At 39.6% G+C, this 13,532-nt stretch overlaps 1 protein-coding gene across 2 annotated transcripts in view; it reads left to right on the top strand.

Moving 5' to 3' along the window:
• The window catches only part of pde8a (phosphodiesterase 8A), a 47,784-nt gene extending 37,354 nt beyond the window's left edge, over positions 1–10,430 (top strand). For both annotated transcript variants that reach the window (XM_034870926.1, XM_034870934.1), the window contains exons 15-22: positions 2,613–2,661; positions 2,786–2,921; positions 3,038–3,236; positions 5,034–5,251; positions 5,922–6,054; positions 7,586–7,750; positions 7,880–8,009; positions 8,342–10,430. In XM_034870926.1, coding sequence (XP_034726817.1) covers positions 2,613–2,661; positions 2,786–2,921; positions 3,038–3,236; positions 5,034–5,251; positions 5,922–6,054; positions 7,586–7,750; positions 7,880–8,009; positions 8,342–8,448 — 1,137 coding nt within the window. In that variant the 3' untranslated portion in view covers positions 8,449–10,430. The remainder of the gene's footprint in view (positions 1–2,612; positions 2,662–2,785; positions 2,922–3,037; positions 3,237–5,033; positions 5,252–5,921; positions 6,055–7,585; positions 7,751–7,879; positions 8,010–8,341) is intronic.
• Positions 10,431–13,532: the final 3,102 nt, after the last annotated feature.

Below are 13,532 nucleotides of genomic sequence, written 5' to 3' on the forward strand. Positions count from 1 at the left end.
GCCGAGGCGAGCCGAGGCGGGCCGAGGCGGGCCGAGGCGAGCCGAGGCAAGCTGTTACCAGCAGTGGAAAAACGCCAATAGTGATAATCTGACTGAAAGGGTTCAGCCATATGCAAAACAGCAGTGGGGACAGAAAATTACCTTGGTATAAACTGCACTTGGTGTTAACTTGTGCGATTGGCTTTATCTTGGCCTCTATAGTTGTCTTCCACTGCGTTTTCCATTACGTTCTTGATAAAAGTTCTCAGTGTCCTGTTGATGTTCTACAGCTCCAAGCATTCCAGTATCTATGAGTGCATGATTGAGTCATAGGCTTTCTTGTAGTTGATCCAGGCAGCGGACAGGTTAGTCCGTCTGTTCTTGCAATTTTGAGGGACTGCTCTGTCGACCAGTAACTGGTGTTTGGCTCACCTAATGTCTCTGCCAATTCCTCTCTGTGCACTGTTCATGTGTTGGGCCATGTGTCTACTCATCCGTAATGATGTCAGGAAAAATTGGAGCGATTTGCTCCATTTGGGGTCCTTTTGGATTGTCCGGCCTTGGGTAACCATTCTGGGTTGGTCCCGTCTCTCACCAGTGGGATTGCATGGAGTGCAGTCAGCTTCTTTAGCCAGGAGGTGTGGATGATGGTCTCGGTAGGGATTCACATCTTCTAGCAGACTTTCAGAGGGTACCCTGTGGTAATCGACCAGGTATCCATCTTACTTTCAACCCTCTCTCTCAGGTCAGCTGCCCCTGTGTTAAGCCTGTCTGTTCTGGGGCTCGGTACCCAACCTCGGACCTTGCGTACTGGCTCCCTCTTGCCGTAGCATCATTGTACCTTGTCAATCTCTAGCTTTGATATCAGTCTGTGACTGCGGATATTGGCACACTGAACAGTTGTTTCTTGGTTAACTTAGATGTTGGGTTTCGAAGTATGCATTGGTCCCACAATTTTCTTCATGTAACCCATTTCCCTGGGTTCACTTGTGTAGTAGAATTCCAGTAGATCCATTTTCATCCAATCCAATGTCTTGTTAGCTATCCATCAGTATTAACTGTCACCAGCTTCATTTAGCAATTTACCACACTGAAAGGGAATATTCACATATCTTTTTAACCTCAAACCTTAGTGTGAAAACCTTTGTTAACCCACTAAACAACAGCTTTTCGGCTTTTTACTGTTTTTCTCTCTATGTGACAGCTCGATTATTATTTCTTTTCCCCCAAAAGGGGGCAAGGCCTTGGTGATTGCCGCCTGATGACACAATACCGGTCTGGTCAATTTTAAAAAACAATTTAATCTGACAATGGCACTAGAAACAGGGGTAAGGGGGCAAAGTTATTATAAAAGCTATTATAATTCACCCTGTGAATAACTGGAATGTCTGTAGATTTCATGCAATATTGAGATGCAATATTTCACTCAAATCCACAAATGTCAGCTGGCGCTAAAGAAAAGCCATGTGATCAACGTTGTCATTAGGATTCATTCTCCGGGGCACATAAATGGGTGAACAACATTTCATGACAACATGTCCAATAGTTCTAAAAATATGTATGCCTGGACAGTCCATTTATCCATCAAGTGTGGCTAAAAATAGTTTGATCAATCTTTAATTTTCCAAGTCTATTATCCACACTGGATACAAATCACAGTCAAGAGCCGGATCATTATACATCTAACCACTGAGAAGCATTGTTTGATTATTTGGGTGACAAACTGTTACCCCACAGATGAGCCCCAGTTGCTACCGCAGAATGCAGCACTGCCCAGAGGACAAATGTCGTAATGGAATAATTTACGGTAGATTATCCGACACATGTACATAAATTATCATGGTGTCATTTCTGACACAACTATTGCAGTTCATAAATATGGTAATGATTTTCTAAACTGCATATTGGTTTCATCAATAAGCTCAGCTTGGCTGCCTCATCCCTCCACTCCCTGCTAGTGGGGAGACGACATGAGGTGTCAACATAACATGGCCTACAACATATTGTGTCATAGCACAGATAAAAGAACACTTATAAAAGTGTTAATATGGAAAACATGTCTTTGTTTACTCATATTTATTATAATGTTGTAATTTGTTATGCTCTGGCCTCAGTCAAAAGGCATTTCCTTCTTCAACGTTTTCAAAATGCAGCAGCAAGACATTCAGTCACACAGACTTATGATAAAAACAGATATTGTGTTCTGTTTGCAGGGGAAATTATTTGAAAATGAACTGTTGAGATACTAGTCATGGTATAAGGCTTTTAGGCTTCTTTAGAAATGTTGAAAACAAACTAAAATGATGATTTAGTTGGATGTAAGTCTTTCCAGATACTCCTGGTGCTCTGAAAACATGTGTTTTTGTAATCATTTTTCCAATGGAAATTCCCCCTGACTTGTGGCTAAACCTGGGTATCATTTGTCTTGTTTTGTAGGTCAATGAATCATTTGTGATAGTTGATACACATGATATGCAGCATCATGAATGGTCTCTCTTTGGTCTTTTTTTAGTCTGAAGTCCAAGCTCATGTTTGTCTGTGTTGATGCTCCTAGCTTAATTATGCAGTCAGTTTGTTACACTTGCTACATCAGTCCCTGACACATTCTTTCTTTATTTCTTTCTTGTTCACAGGATGGTTTACGCAGATTGTCAGGAAATGAATACATATTAGCCACAAAACGTAAGTTTACATAAAGAATTCAAAAAATTGAATATGAAGTGCTGTGCTACGTTTTAGAGTTGTATTTATTTTTTAGCTCTCTTTATCTGAATGCATCCTTTCTTGGGTCTTCCTTTGCTCACAGAGCCTCACCATATCCCCAGTCACTTGACAACTCCTCTGTCTCTAAATGACATCCCACCTCGTATTGCCCAAACCATGGAGAACGAGGAGTCCTGGGACTTTGACATCGTCAATTTGGAGGCTGCAACCATGAGACGGTGAGGCAATACCACAGTTAAGGGTTACCAGATGAACTGTGTCTAATTTAAAAAAAAAGCTTTGGATGAGAGTTTATGTTAAATACTGAACAATACCATACTGAATTTGTCCGCAGGCCTTTGACCTACTTGGGCATAAAGATCTTCTCCCGATTTGGGGTCTGCGAGTTCCTAAACTGCCCTGAGGCCACATTGCGCTCCTGGCTACAAGTGATTGAAGCTAACTACCACTCCAGTAACTCCTACCACAACTCTTCTCATGCAGCTGATGTCCTGCATGCAACGGCCTATTTCCTCTGCAAGGAGAGAGTCAAGGTAATTTCACAAATAAACAAAAACATTTATAATAAAAATGTATTAAATTATAATATATTATTATTTTTCATCAAAAAATCCCCAAATTAATTGGTTCCAGCTTTTGGAAATGTGCCTTTTCTTTGTCTTGATACTAAACAAACATATTTGGGTTTGGGAATTTTTTTTTGACAAAACAAGAACATTAAAGATGTCCCCTTGGGTAGTGATCTGTCACTAATCCATGAATCAATGAAAATAATCATTTTTAGTTAGTTAGTTAGTTGCATCTTTATTACTCACTAGTGCAGTGCTTGTTCAAAACATGCCTGTTTGGAAAGGGTTGATTGCTTTGTCTCCTGTATTGCTGCTTGCAGCTTTCTCCAGAAATATTGTACTCCAAAATAACTTACAGAAGACCCCCAAAGCACTTGATATGCAACTATAGGACTATACTGCTGATTTACTGTGTACTTGTACTTCAGAGGAAAAAATTAAATTTACCTGACAGAGAACTTTACAGATTCAGATTCTACTCACAAAAGACCACAATTAAAATATGATGCATGAAACTATCCTGCATTATATTAGACTTGAAAATCTTCACCTTGAAGTACATTGTCTAATAATGCCTCGCTTTGAAAGCAGAACTTGCACTGTGCAGTCACAGGCAGTTTTCTATTGCAAAAGGAAAGCGCCTTGTGAATGTGTTTTTTGTTGTAATTTATTTTTTATAAAACTCACTTCTATAAATGCATTATGTTTTATCCTTAAAGTCACACTGCCCATGGAGTGCTGTTAACAAATGCTACATACAAAAAAACGTCTTAAATTATTGGATGTTCTGTACATGTGTGATTTGAGAGAAAAACAAGGTGGCCGCACTGGACGTGCGTATGTGTGTGTGTGTGTGTGTGTGTGTGTGAGAAAGGCTGCCATCCTTTAGCTGTTTGGACCCACTTGTAAACTAAAGTATCTAGATGTTGGGATTTTAGTAGTTTTAAGCCCAGCTCTCGCCTCAGAGTATCAGTGTCACGTCTGATTCTATGTTACTGAAAAGAGTCGTGGTTTTGGCCCAAGTGTGTCAGTGGCTCAGTAACTAGTTGAGTCTGTGCACTGACTAAGCTTATTACCAAACTGTCTATTTCGGATCTCAGTGGAGTGCTCTTTTACTGGCTTAGCTAATGAGCTGTGGTGTTACATCACCCAAGATGAATGAATCCCTGGAAATCTACAGACAGGATAGCACGTCTGTTATGTTGTAAATTATTTTACTTTTTACTTTACTTTTTCTACACTTTTTAAGTCAATTTAGTATTAACTATTGCTGTTAATATTAAAATCAATAGGACAACTTCAAAAGTAGGTTCAAAATTAGATTTAAACAAAAAATGTTTACACACATTCAACAACAGCAATACTCTATATTTGCTTGATCTAGCATTTCATTATAGCTGTATAATTGCTTATATTGGGTGGCATTAGAAATATGCACATTGTATGTCAGATGCATGTGTTTGGTATCTTGGGAAAGCTTCGGATTTTACCTTGTATTTACCTATTACCTTGTAGATGCCGCTAAATTAAGGTGAACATGAAATAATATTATCCTAATAATTCTTTCACAATTTAGAGCTGCAAGCTAAACTGAAAGCAGGTAACAGCTGTGTTGATAGCCGGATGTGACATATCTCCTGAATGTAGGATAAGGTTATACTGTGCTAGCTTTTGGCCCAGTTCATTATTCAGAACTTTAGACCAAGGTGGTGATATACTAGACTTTTCTTTGCCCAACAATCTGTCCATCTGCCCCAACAGCAAAGTTTAGATCCAATTGATGAGGTGGCTGCCCTGATTGCGGCAACTGTGCACGACGTGGACCACCCAGGCCGCACCAACAGCTTCCTTTGCAATGCAGGAAGTGAGCTGGCCATCCTCTACAATGACACCGCTGTGCTAGAGAGCCACCATGCAGCACTGGCCTTCCAGATCACTACAAGAGATGATAAATGCAACATCTTCAAAAACATTGAAAGGTAGGAGAGTCGTTAAGCAAGGAGTAGGTCATTTAGCCGTTTTCCTGAACTATTGAAGTTTAGTGGATTTAGAAGTATGTAGCTATAAGTCCTGAAAAACATCAATACAAAGACCTTAAGTACTCTAATCCAACCAGCAGTCAAATAACTGTGTGTATTAAAGATTGATATTCACCTCAGTGTCTCAGAAAGAGCTACTCTCACAGTTTTTACTGACACAAGGGCTGTACTATTCCTTTAATGTGTTCCAAATTAGATGAACTTGTTGACTTTTGTGCATCACCTGAAGTATCATAAGAGGATAAGCTAAGTCTGCATTTGTGCTGATGAAAGCAACACTGTGTGTTTGTGTGTGTGTGTGTGTGTGTGTGTGTGTGTGTGTGTGTGTGTGTGTGTGTTTGTGTTTGTGTGTGTGTGGGTTGACAGCGGCAGGGTAGTAATGTGATTTGAGTCCCAAAGCAGAATAGCTCACATGTGCTGGTCCCCTCAGAGGGGGAAGGTGAACAAAGCATCCATTCATCGCCACTGTCACCGCAGTCAGAAGGGATTGAAACACGGGTTTCCATGCTTTTACCAAACTGTCATCTTACTCTCTCTGTTTTCTCTTTATCTCCTCTCCCTGCTTCCATCCGATTTGGGTCTCTCTCTCCTTCTCTCTCTGTCTCTCTAGGAATGAATATCGAACACTACGACAGGCCATCATTGATATGGTGCTCGCAACTGAGATGACCAAACACTTTGAACACGTCAACAAATTTGTCAACAGCATCAACAAGCCACTGGCTGCTCTGGAGGAGAATGGGGTGAGATAAAAAATCCTGAAACACCTTTTTACTTTTTTTTTCATACCTGTGTAGAAATTCTAATTTTAGCATTTCTTTCTAAATATATCAGTGTTTTGTGTCACAGCATTCAGACACTAGATAAAGACAGCTATTGTAATCTCATTCTGTCACACGCTGTCACAGAATCATACTCAGTCAAGCAGCATGCATGCAACAATAGTTTTGGAGCTAGAGAGATGATGATGCTGGTTCAGAGGACTTGTGACGTGTTGTTGCCTGGGCACAGATATCTTTGTGTGGAGAGAATTTTACAGCTTGGTACCATCTTTCTCGTCTGTATGTGGAATGCTCAACACACACATTTAAAAGTTGTCTTGCCCTTTAAAGGCAGGAATCATCCGAATAAATTATTTGATGCCGATACAAGGCAGGTTTTCAGTTTATAATAGTTATAATACTGAGTACAGCTTTCAGAACATTCAAAACATTGTTTGGGAGTTCATATTTAATTGATAAAAAAAGGTCTTTGGCCTTTGTTTTAAATATACTTTAATTTAGTTGACCTCACTCATCTTGACTTAGCAAAATAGACTGTACCTCAGCTTGACATTCTTGTCAATTAATCCAATCTTGAAACATACATTAGGCTTCAAATCATCTGACTGCACGAACCATGCTGTACTATTTCACATGTTAGTGTTACAAGAGCTCATAATGAACACGTGCTGAATACAGACTTTCCTTCTCCACACAGAAAACCTTTATCAGCTGTCAGTGCCATATTTAATCGCCCAGGTTTGGTTTATGAAGAGACACAGTCAGTTATTTTTAAACATGCTCAGCTGCAGTGTGTGCTATAACGGGCTATCTATGAACCAACAGGAAGTCCGCCATTTTGAATTGAAAGTTTGAAATTAGTATCATTTTGGCCATTTACACAGGTTGTCAATTAAAAAACTCCTCCTAGAGATTTCATTCGATCAACTTTAAATTTGGTCTGTACCAAGTTATTAAAAGGAAAACTAGCAGCCATTTTGAGCATTTATCAATGAATGAAGAAGTTGTTGTAACTTTAGTGTACATTGTGGGAAATTTCAGACAGATATGACAATCAACAAGAGTCCAGGCCTGAGGACATGTGCAGGCCAAAATTGTTTCTATACTTTGACCACGCCCATTTACTTAGGCCATGACCCCTTTTATGGCTTTTGAACCGTTTAAGGCGGAGTCTAGTGTGATGTATCATTGAACTCAGCAGAAAATTTCATTTTATTGTGTTTGGCCCGCCCCCTATGCTTAAGCCAAGCCCCTTTTTATAACTGGTGACCCGTTTTTTATTGTGTGATTGTGTCATTGAACTCAACAAGGAGTTCCCTTTTCATTGGTGATCATTTGTGGTGTCTGAGTGTGGCGCAAATGCTCAGTCGCAAGCAGCAGCGTCCGCCAGTAACCCTGACGGGCGCAAAGGGGCAAGGGCCCGTTCAACGCTGCTTGCAGCTTTAATTTCAGTTGTCTTTGTGCTATTTGTCTGCTTCTGTTAAATTTTTAGGGAAACAATGATGAGGAATCTGTCAAAAGTATTCTGACATCGCCAGAGAATCGCATCCTCGTCAAGCGGATGCTGATTAAATGTGCAGACATCTCCAATCCATGCAGGCCTCAGGAGCTCTGTATAGAATGGGCGGGACGGATCTCAGAGGAGTATTTTGCACAGGTAATTAGAAAAAAAATAAAAGTGTTGATGGTGTGGGGTAAATGGATCCAGACACATTTCTTTTGTTTCTTTTGTAATTTATGTATTTATTGTACGTGATGATCATTTTTGCTGTCTTCTCTGGTGCAGACGGATGAGGAGAAGAGACAAGGTCTCCCAGTGGTTATGCCTGTGTTTGACAGAAACACCTGTAGCATCCCAAAGTCCCAGATTTCCTTCATAGACTACTTCATCACGGACATGTTTGATGCATGGGATGGTAAGACTGCACAGCATGATGCTAACATGAGAGATACATACACTGCTTTAAATCTCCATAAATAGTTTTTACTTGGTTGATCTATTTTTATCAACAGACAATCTTATTGAGATCAAGTTTCTTTACAAGAGACCAGTGTACAACAGCAGCATAGACAAACACTCAATAACACACTGTTAAAGTAATATCATCATAAAAAAGGGATAAACATAGTTTCACAAAAAATGTATATGAATATAAAATAAATATATAAATGAGATAGTGGCATTGGTTTGAAAAGCATCACACCGTCATTAAAAAAAAAACTTCAACTTATTTTGTTGTCTCTCTAGCTTTTGCCGACCTCCCCAATCTTATGCAGCACTTGGACAACAACTTCAAGTACTGGAAAGGCCTGGATGAGAGGAAGCTGCACAGCCTGCGACCGCCTCCAGAGTAGGAGCTGCAGTGTTTGGCCCTCGGACTCTGCAGTCCAGGGCAGGCCTCCTCTCTCCTGCTGGGGCGTCTCTCTCCCTGCCAGCCCAGCCAGCCAAAAGGCCTCCTCGCCTTCACTCTCCTGCTTCTGTAGCACACCGAGCGTCCACATGTCCTTCCATACAGAAACCACAGAAGGACTTCCTGACTGACAGTTGCAGCAATAACATTGCTGGCTTTACAACCCTGTCAGGTGAGAACTGTGACAAACAGACACAAACAGCATCCTTATGAACTTCTCGTGCCTCTCAGGCATTCACAGTGTAGCTGGTCAAGTGACATGACTGAGAGAGGGTTCTTACAGGCCTCCTGGCAAAGTATCCGTCCCCTAATTACCACGTGGGCACGGCCTGTGAAGTTGCTGTTTGAGTAAAAACTGCTTGTTTACTTAAGGAGCGAGCAACACAGGAGGAGTGGGTGGAAGTGTGGCCTGGATATGAAGTTGTCCAGTCCATGTCAGGCCATACAATCCCTTTTGACCTCCATCCCTGTGCTCGCAGCAAGCCAGGACTGCTAATTCTGCCCCTGGAGGCCAAACTATTAAAGAACACTCCACTGCTTGTTTGTTTTTTGTTTGTTTTTTTTGTGCAAAATTTTCATGTGTACTTCAAAAACCCATCCAAGTTGACACGCAACTGTCGTTACAGACACAGGGGGATGCTTACTTTTTGGGTCAGGGAATGGATCTTTACTTTAGGCCACTGCTGAGACAAAAACCTCAACATTATGATCATAGGTAACTAATTACAGATGATTTGGTATGTTAATTTTTCTTAGATGTTCCTTATTTTCTGTATTAAAATCATACATTAATTAGTTGATAAATAAGAACAAAATTAATTTCAAAAAGAGAGAAAAGCCAAAGTTGATGAAGACAAAAAAAATCATATAAAGCATTACCATATTAAACATTCTTATTTTCTTATCAAAAGTACAGTACCAGTTTGAATGAACACTTTTGTATTGCACTGTAAACAATATTAGAAATGTCTTTGTCTCAGTGATTTGTCCAGGGATGGGATTGTAGAATAAGCTGTTATTGTTGATCATCAGGTGTGTGCGTGTGTGTGCGTGCGTGTGTGTGTGTGCATGTGCGTGCGTGTGCGTGTGTGTGTGTGTGTGTGTATATATGTGTGTGTGGAGGTGTTTTCATTGAAGCAACAATCCCTTACTCTTGGTTTAATGCTGTAAACCGCTTGACATTTAACAACAGCAGAAATATGTGAAAACATTTTGGACTTGAAATTTTTTTCTCCCAGACATTTTTGGATCTGGTTTATCCTACTGAAAAGACTGCCTTATTTTATACAATATTTATACAGTACATCCCACTGTGCAACTGCAACGGACATCTGGAGTTTTTAGTATAACATAGTCAGAAGGTTATGTTCAAGTAAATCTCAATATTTTTATAGACAATGAATTTTACACTGGATTTGCAGCTAATGAGATCAACCATTATAGCTATCTGAATACCTGTGAATTGGAAGGTCACACAGAGCATGTATACAGAGAACTAAATGGTTAAGAAGGATGTGGATCGCAGAGTTGTCTATCACTGTCTTTCAGCAGTCTCCTAGAGGCCAGCTTGCATTGATTTTTGATCGAGCATCATTCTATTTTGGCCACTTGTCCAACATCCTTATGCACAGACCCAGGGAACAGCTTTTTGTTTAAGGCTGGTTTCAGATTAGGATATTAATATATGTTAAAGATTGTTGCTTATTAAGAATATTTCTTCTTTAAACAGTATATAAATGCCATAACAGCTAAGCAAATGATGGTTAGTAAGATGTATTGACCACAGTTATCTTTGTTTCTCTCTTATGACAGAACTGTACACTCAATCAGGGGATTTGTTTGTTCCTTCTGATTCACATCTTGGTCTGAAGGCACAGGAAAAAAATTTAGAAACTATTCAATGAAAAATAAAATAATGTCAATTATTAGTAGTTTGCAGTCTATATTCTGGAATAATTCCATATCTGTCCTTTACTTACTTAGAGTGGCTTGAGAAAGTTTACACACCCATGCTAAAGGTGATTAAAAAGAGAGAAAACATCTTTTGGAAAGTGATCTTAATGCCTTAATTCAAAAATATTAAGGTAAATCCAACCTTTTAAGGACACCAGTTTCCTTTGTGAATGAAAAATGTATTGCAAATAAATACATGTTCTTCTTTAAAATACAGGGCGCATCAGTATACACATCCCTATGTAAAACTCCCATAGAGGCAAGTACATTTGTATTGTTAAAGGCCAGTTATTTCATGGATCCAGGATACTATGCATCCTGATAAAGTTCCCTTGGCCTTTGGAATTAAATTAGCCCCACATCATCACATACCCTTCAACATTTTCCACAGACATTAACATCAATTTTCAAAAGATTTTTTCAATCCTCTTTTTAATCAACTTTAGCATGGGTGTGTAAACTTTCTCAAGCCACTGTATGTCTTCTGTCTTTTTTCTCATTATTTAATAGCCTACACTATGCCTTATAAATATATTTAATATTCAGCTTTATAGCTACGTTTTGAAGTCACTTGGTTTAATTTTTTTTTATTTTTAACCTGTCCTGCCTCACAGCCAGGTATACAGTATGAGGAGCTGAATACCTTGTTGCCAAACAGATATACTCTTAAGAGAGTTTTAATACTCCTTTGTCTGTTTTATTATTTAATTATGATTTGTCAACCGGCGGGACAGGGGGACATAAATGGGGATTGTGAACACAAAACAAACAGACACCATAGAGAATACCTGCAAGAGAAAGGGGGTGGAGGGTGAGGACAACAGAAAACAACGGAGGAAAACAACAATTGCACAAAGCAACTAACCCGCAAGAGAACGGGGATGAGGACTTTGGGCGGAGAAAGACAGACAAACAAACAAACAACAACAAAATAATGCCAAAGGGCCAGCCAGCCGAACTACAGCAATAAACGGCTAGTATTAAAAAAAAATGAAAGGGAAAATGAAAAGGAGAAACTTGGTTTACTTTTAACTTATTTTTTAGAGCAATAAGAAAATATCAAGTGTGAAGGGAAGGTTTTTTTTTTTTAACAGAGGCAAAAGATTAATCTCAAACTATGAAGGCTGTCTTTTGACAACTACTGTACCTATAATAAAAAGGACAACAGAAAACAAAGTGAAACTCATTTTCTGTCACTGAGATGGCATATTGTACAAATCTGCTCTTTGTTCTCTACTAATACCAGCTCTGAACTGGGGTCAGAACAAGTACAAACAGCTTTGATCATCTCTTCGGGGTCACCCCTCATTTATCATTTAAAAACACTTTTTTTGAAAGAACACAAAAAAAGCACAATAGACTGCTTAGTGTATTGAATTGATTAAAGTTAAATATTCTCACTTTAAGGTTATGATTAAGGAAAGATCGTGGTTTAGTTAAAAAAAAGTATTTTATTAAGATTAGGAAATGATTGTGGTCCTGGTTAAAAGAAGACAATGCTGGCTGTTAACAGGAAATGGGATTTAAAAATATTGGCCTCACATGTCTTCATCACTGTGTTAACCCATCCTACTGCAACCTCCTCCCTTCAGGGTTTTGTAATGCTCAAGTTGACAACATTCAACTTCTAAACTGGTTCCTAGCAAACACATCAGTCAATAATTCACACTGCTGCTAGATGTTCTTGTCAGCTTAACATATATTGTTTAAAAACATGTATTAAGCATATTTTCATGCAGTGCAAAAGAAAGCTTTCTCTTCAACACAAAATGACCGACATTGATCCTGGTAAAAAAAGTGATGTGATGTAACAATGTTTAAGCCGGTAATAGATAAATATTGAGCCAAGCAATTACAAACTTAACAAAATCTGTGAGAGTTACAGTTTTTAGTCTAGTTGTGTAATCTTGTACAAATATAGCACTACAAAAACTCTTCTATTTCTGAAGACAGTGCATTGGTACTTTTGGTGGCGTGGTCTGGGTTAATCATTTTTTTAAATGTCATAATGTCAGACATTGAATCCCTGTCTTGATAAAGCTCGATGGACTGGAGGAGAAAACAACGACATGGGATGTCGGGAGCTGTGGTGTCCTTTTACTGAGACTTGGCTTGATCCAGGAGTGCTTCTACTATATTCTGCTTTTGTGATGAATTGTACACAAGCGTACACAAGTTGAAAGAGCTGATGGGATAAGAATTCAATGGAATTTTACCTTTTACAATTTAATGTAGCTGCAGCAGGGACAATTAGTGTGTTCCTAATCAGAAGCCCTGGTTCAAAGCAGACATAAGCATGAAGATCAGAAGCCGGTGTGCACCTTTAAATCATGTAACACTATGTGGTCGAAAGCATGCCCCATATGAGCTCCAAAAGTCCATCAGAGCTGCTAAGCGGACACATTTTTAAAACATCTGTCAGTGTTGGTTCCTAAAACCCTACAGACCATTAGAAGGAACCACTTTAGGTCTGTGACACTCACACCAGTGGCCATGAAGTGTCTGGACAAGTTGATCCTCCACTCCATCAATTCTTTGGTTACGGACAGTGTGGATCCTCTGCAGTTTGAACGCTTATATACAGCATATATGCGCGCCTGCTCTTCCTGGACTACAGCTCTCTGCCTTTAACACGAAGACCAGTTATGCTGACTGGAAAACCTGCAGACCTGGGAGTTCCAACACCCACCCAAACGTGGATCCTGGAGTTTCTGGTAGACAGAGCACAGGTGGTGAGAGTGGGAAACAAGGTCTCTGCTAAGCTCATCGTCAGAACAGGGACCCCTCAGGGCCACTGCCTCAGCCCCAAACTTTTTTCCCTGTACACATATAAATGTGTCTCCACCCAGGACAATAACATCCTCATCAAGTATGCGGATGATACAACCCTCCTTGGAAGGTTTGGGACAAATCCCTATATAGGGAGTTAGTCCACAAAACCACTGTCTATGGGGAGGACAACAACCTGGTCCTCAACATAGACAAAACAAAAGAGTGATTCTGGACTTTAGGAGGAAGGCCCCTACTCTGCAGCCTCTTAAGTTCCTTGGCCGTCATATCTCTGAAGATCTTATC

The sequence above is a fragment of the Etheostoma cragini genome, chromosome 1 (genome assembly GCF_013103735.1).
Source record: "Etheostoma cragini isolate CJK2018 chromosome 1, CSU_Ecrag_1.0, whole genome shotgun sequence".
Classification (NCBI taxonomy): Eukaryota; Metazoa; Chordata; class Actinopteri; order Perciformes; family Percidae; genus Etheostoma; species Etheostoma cragini.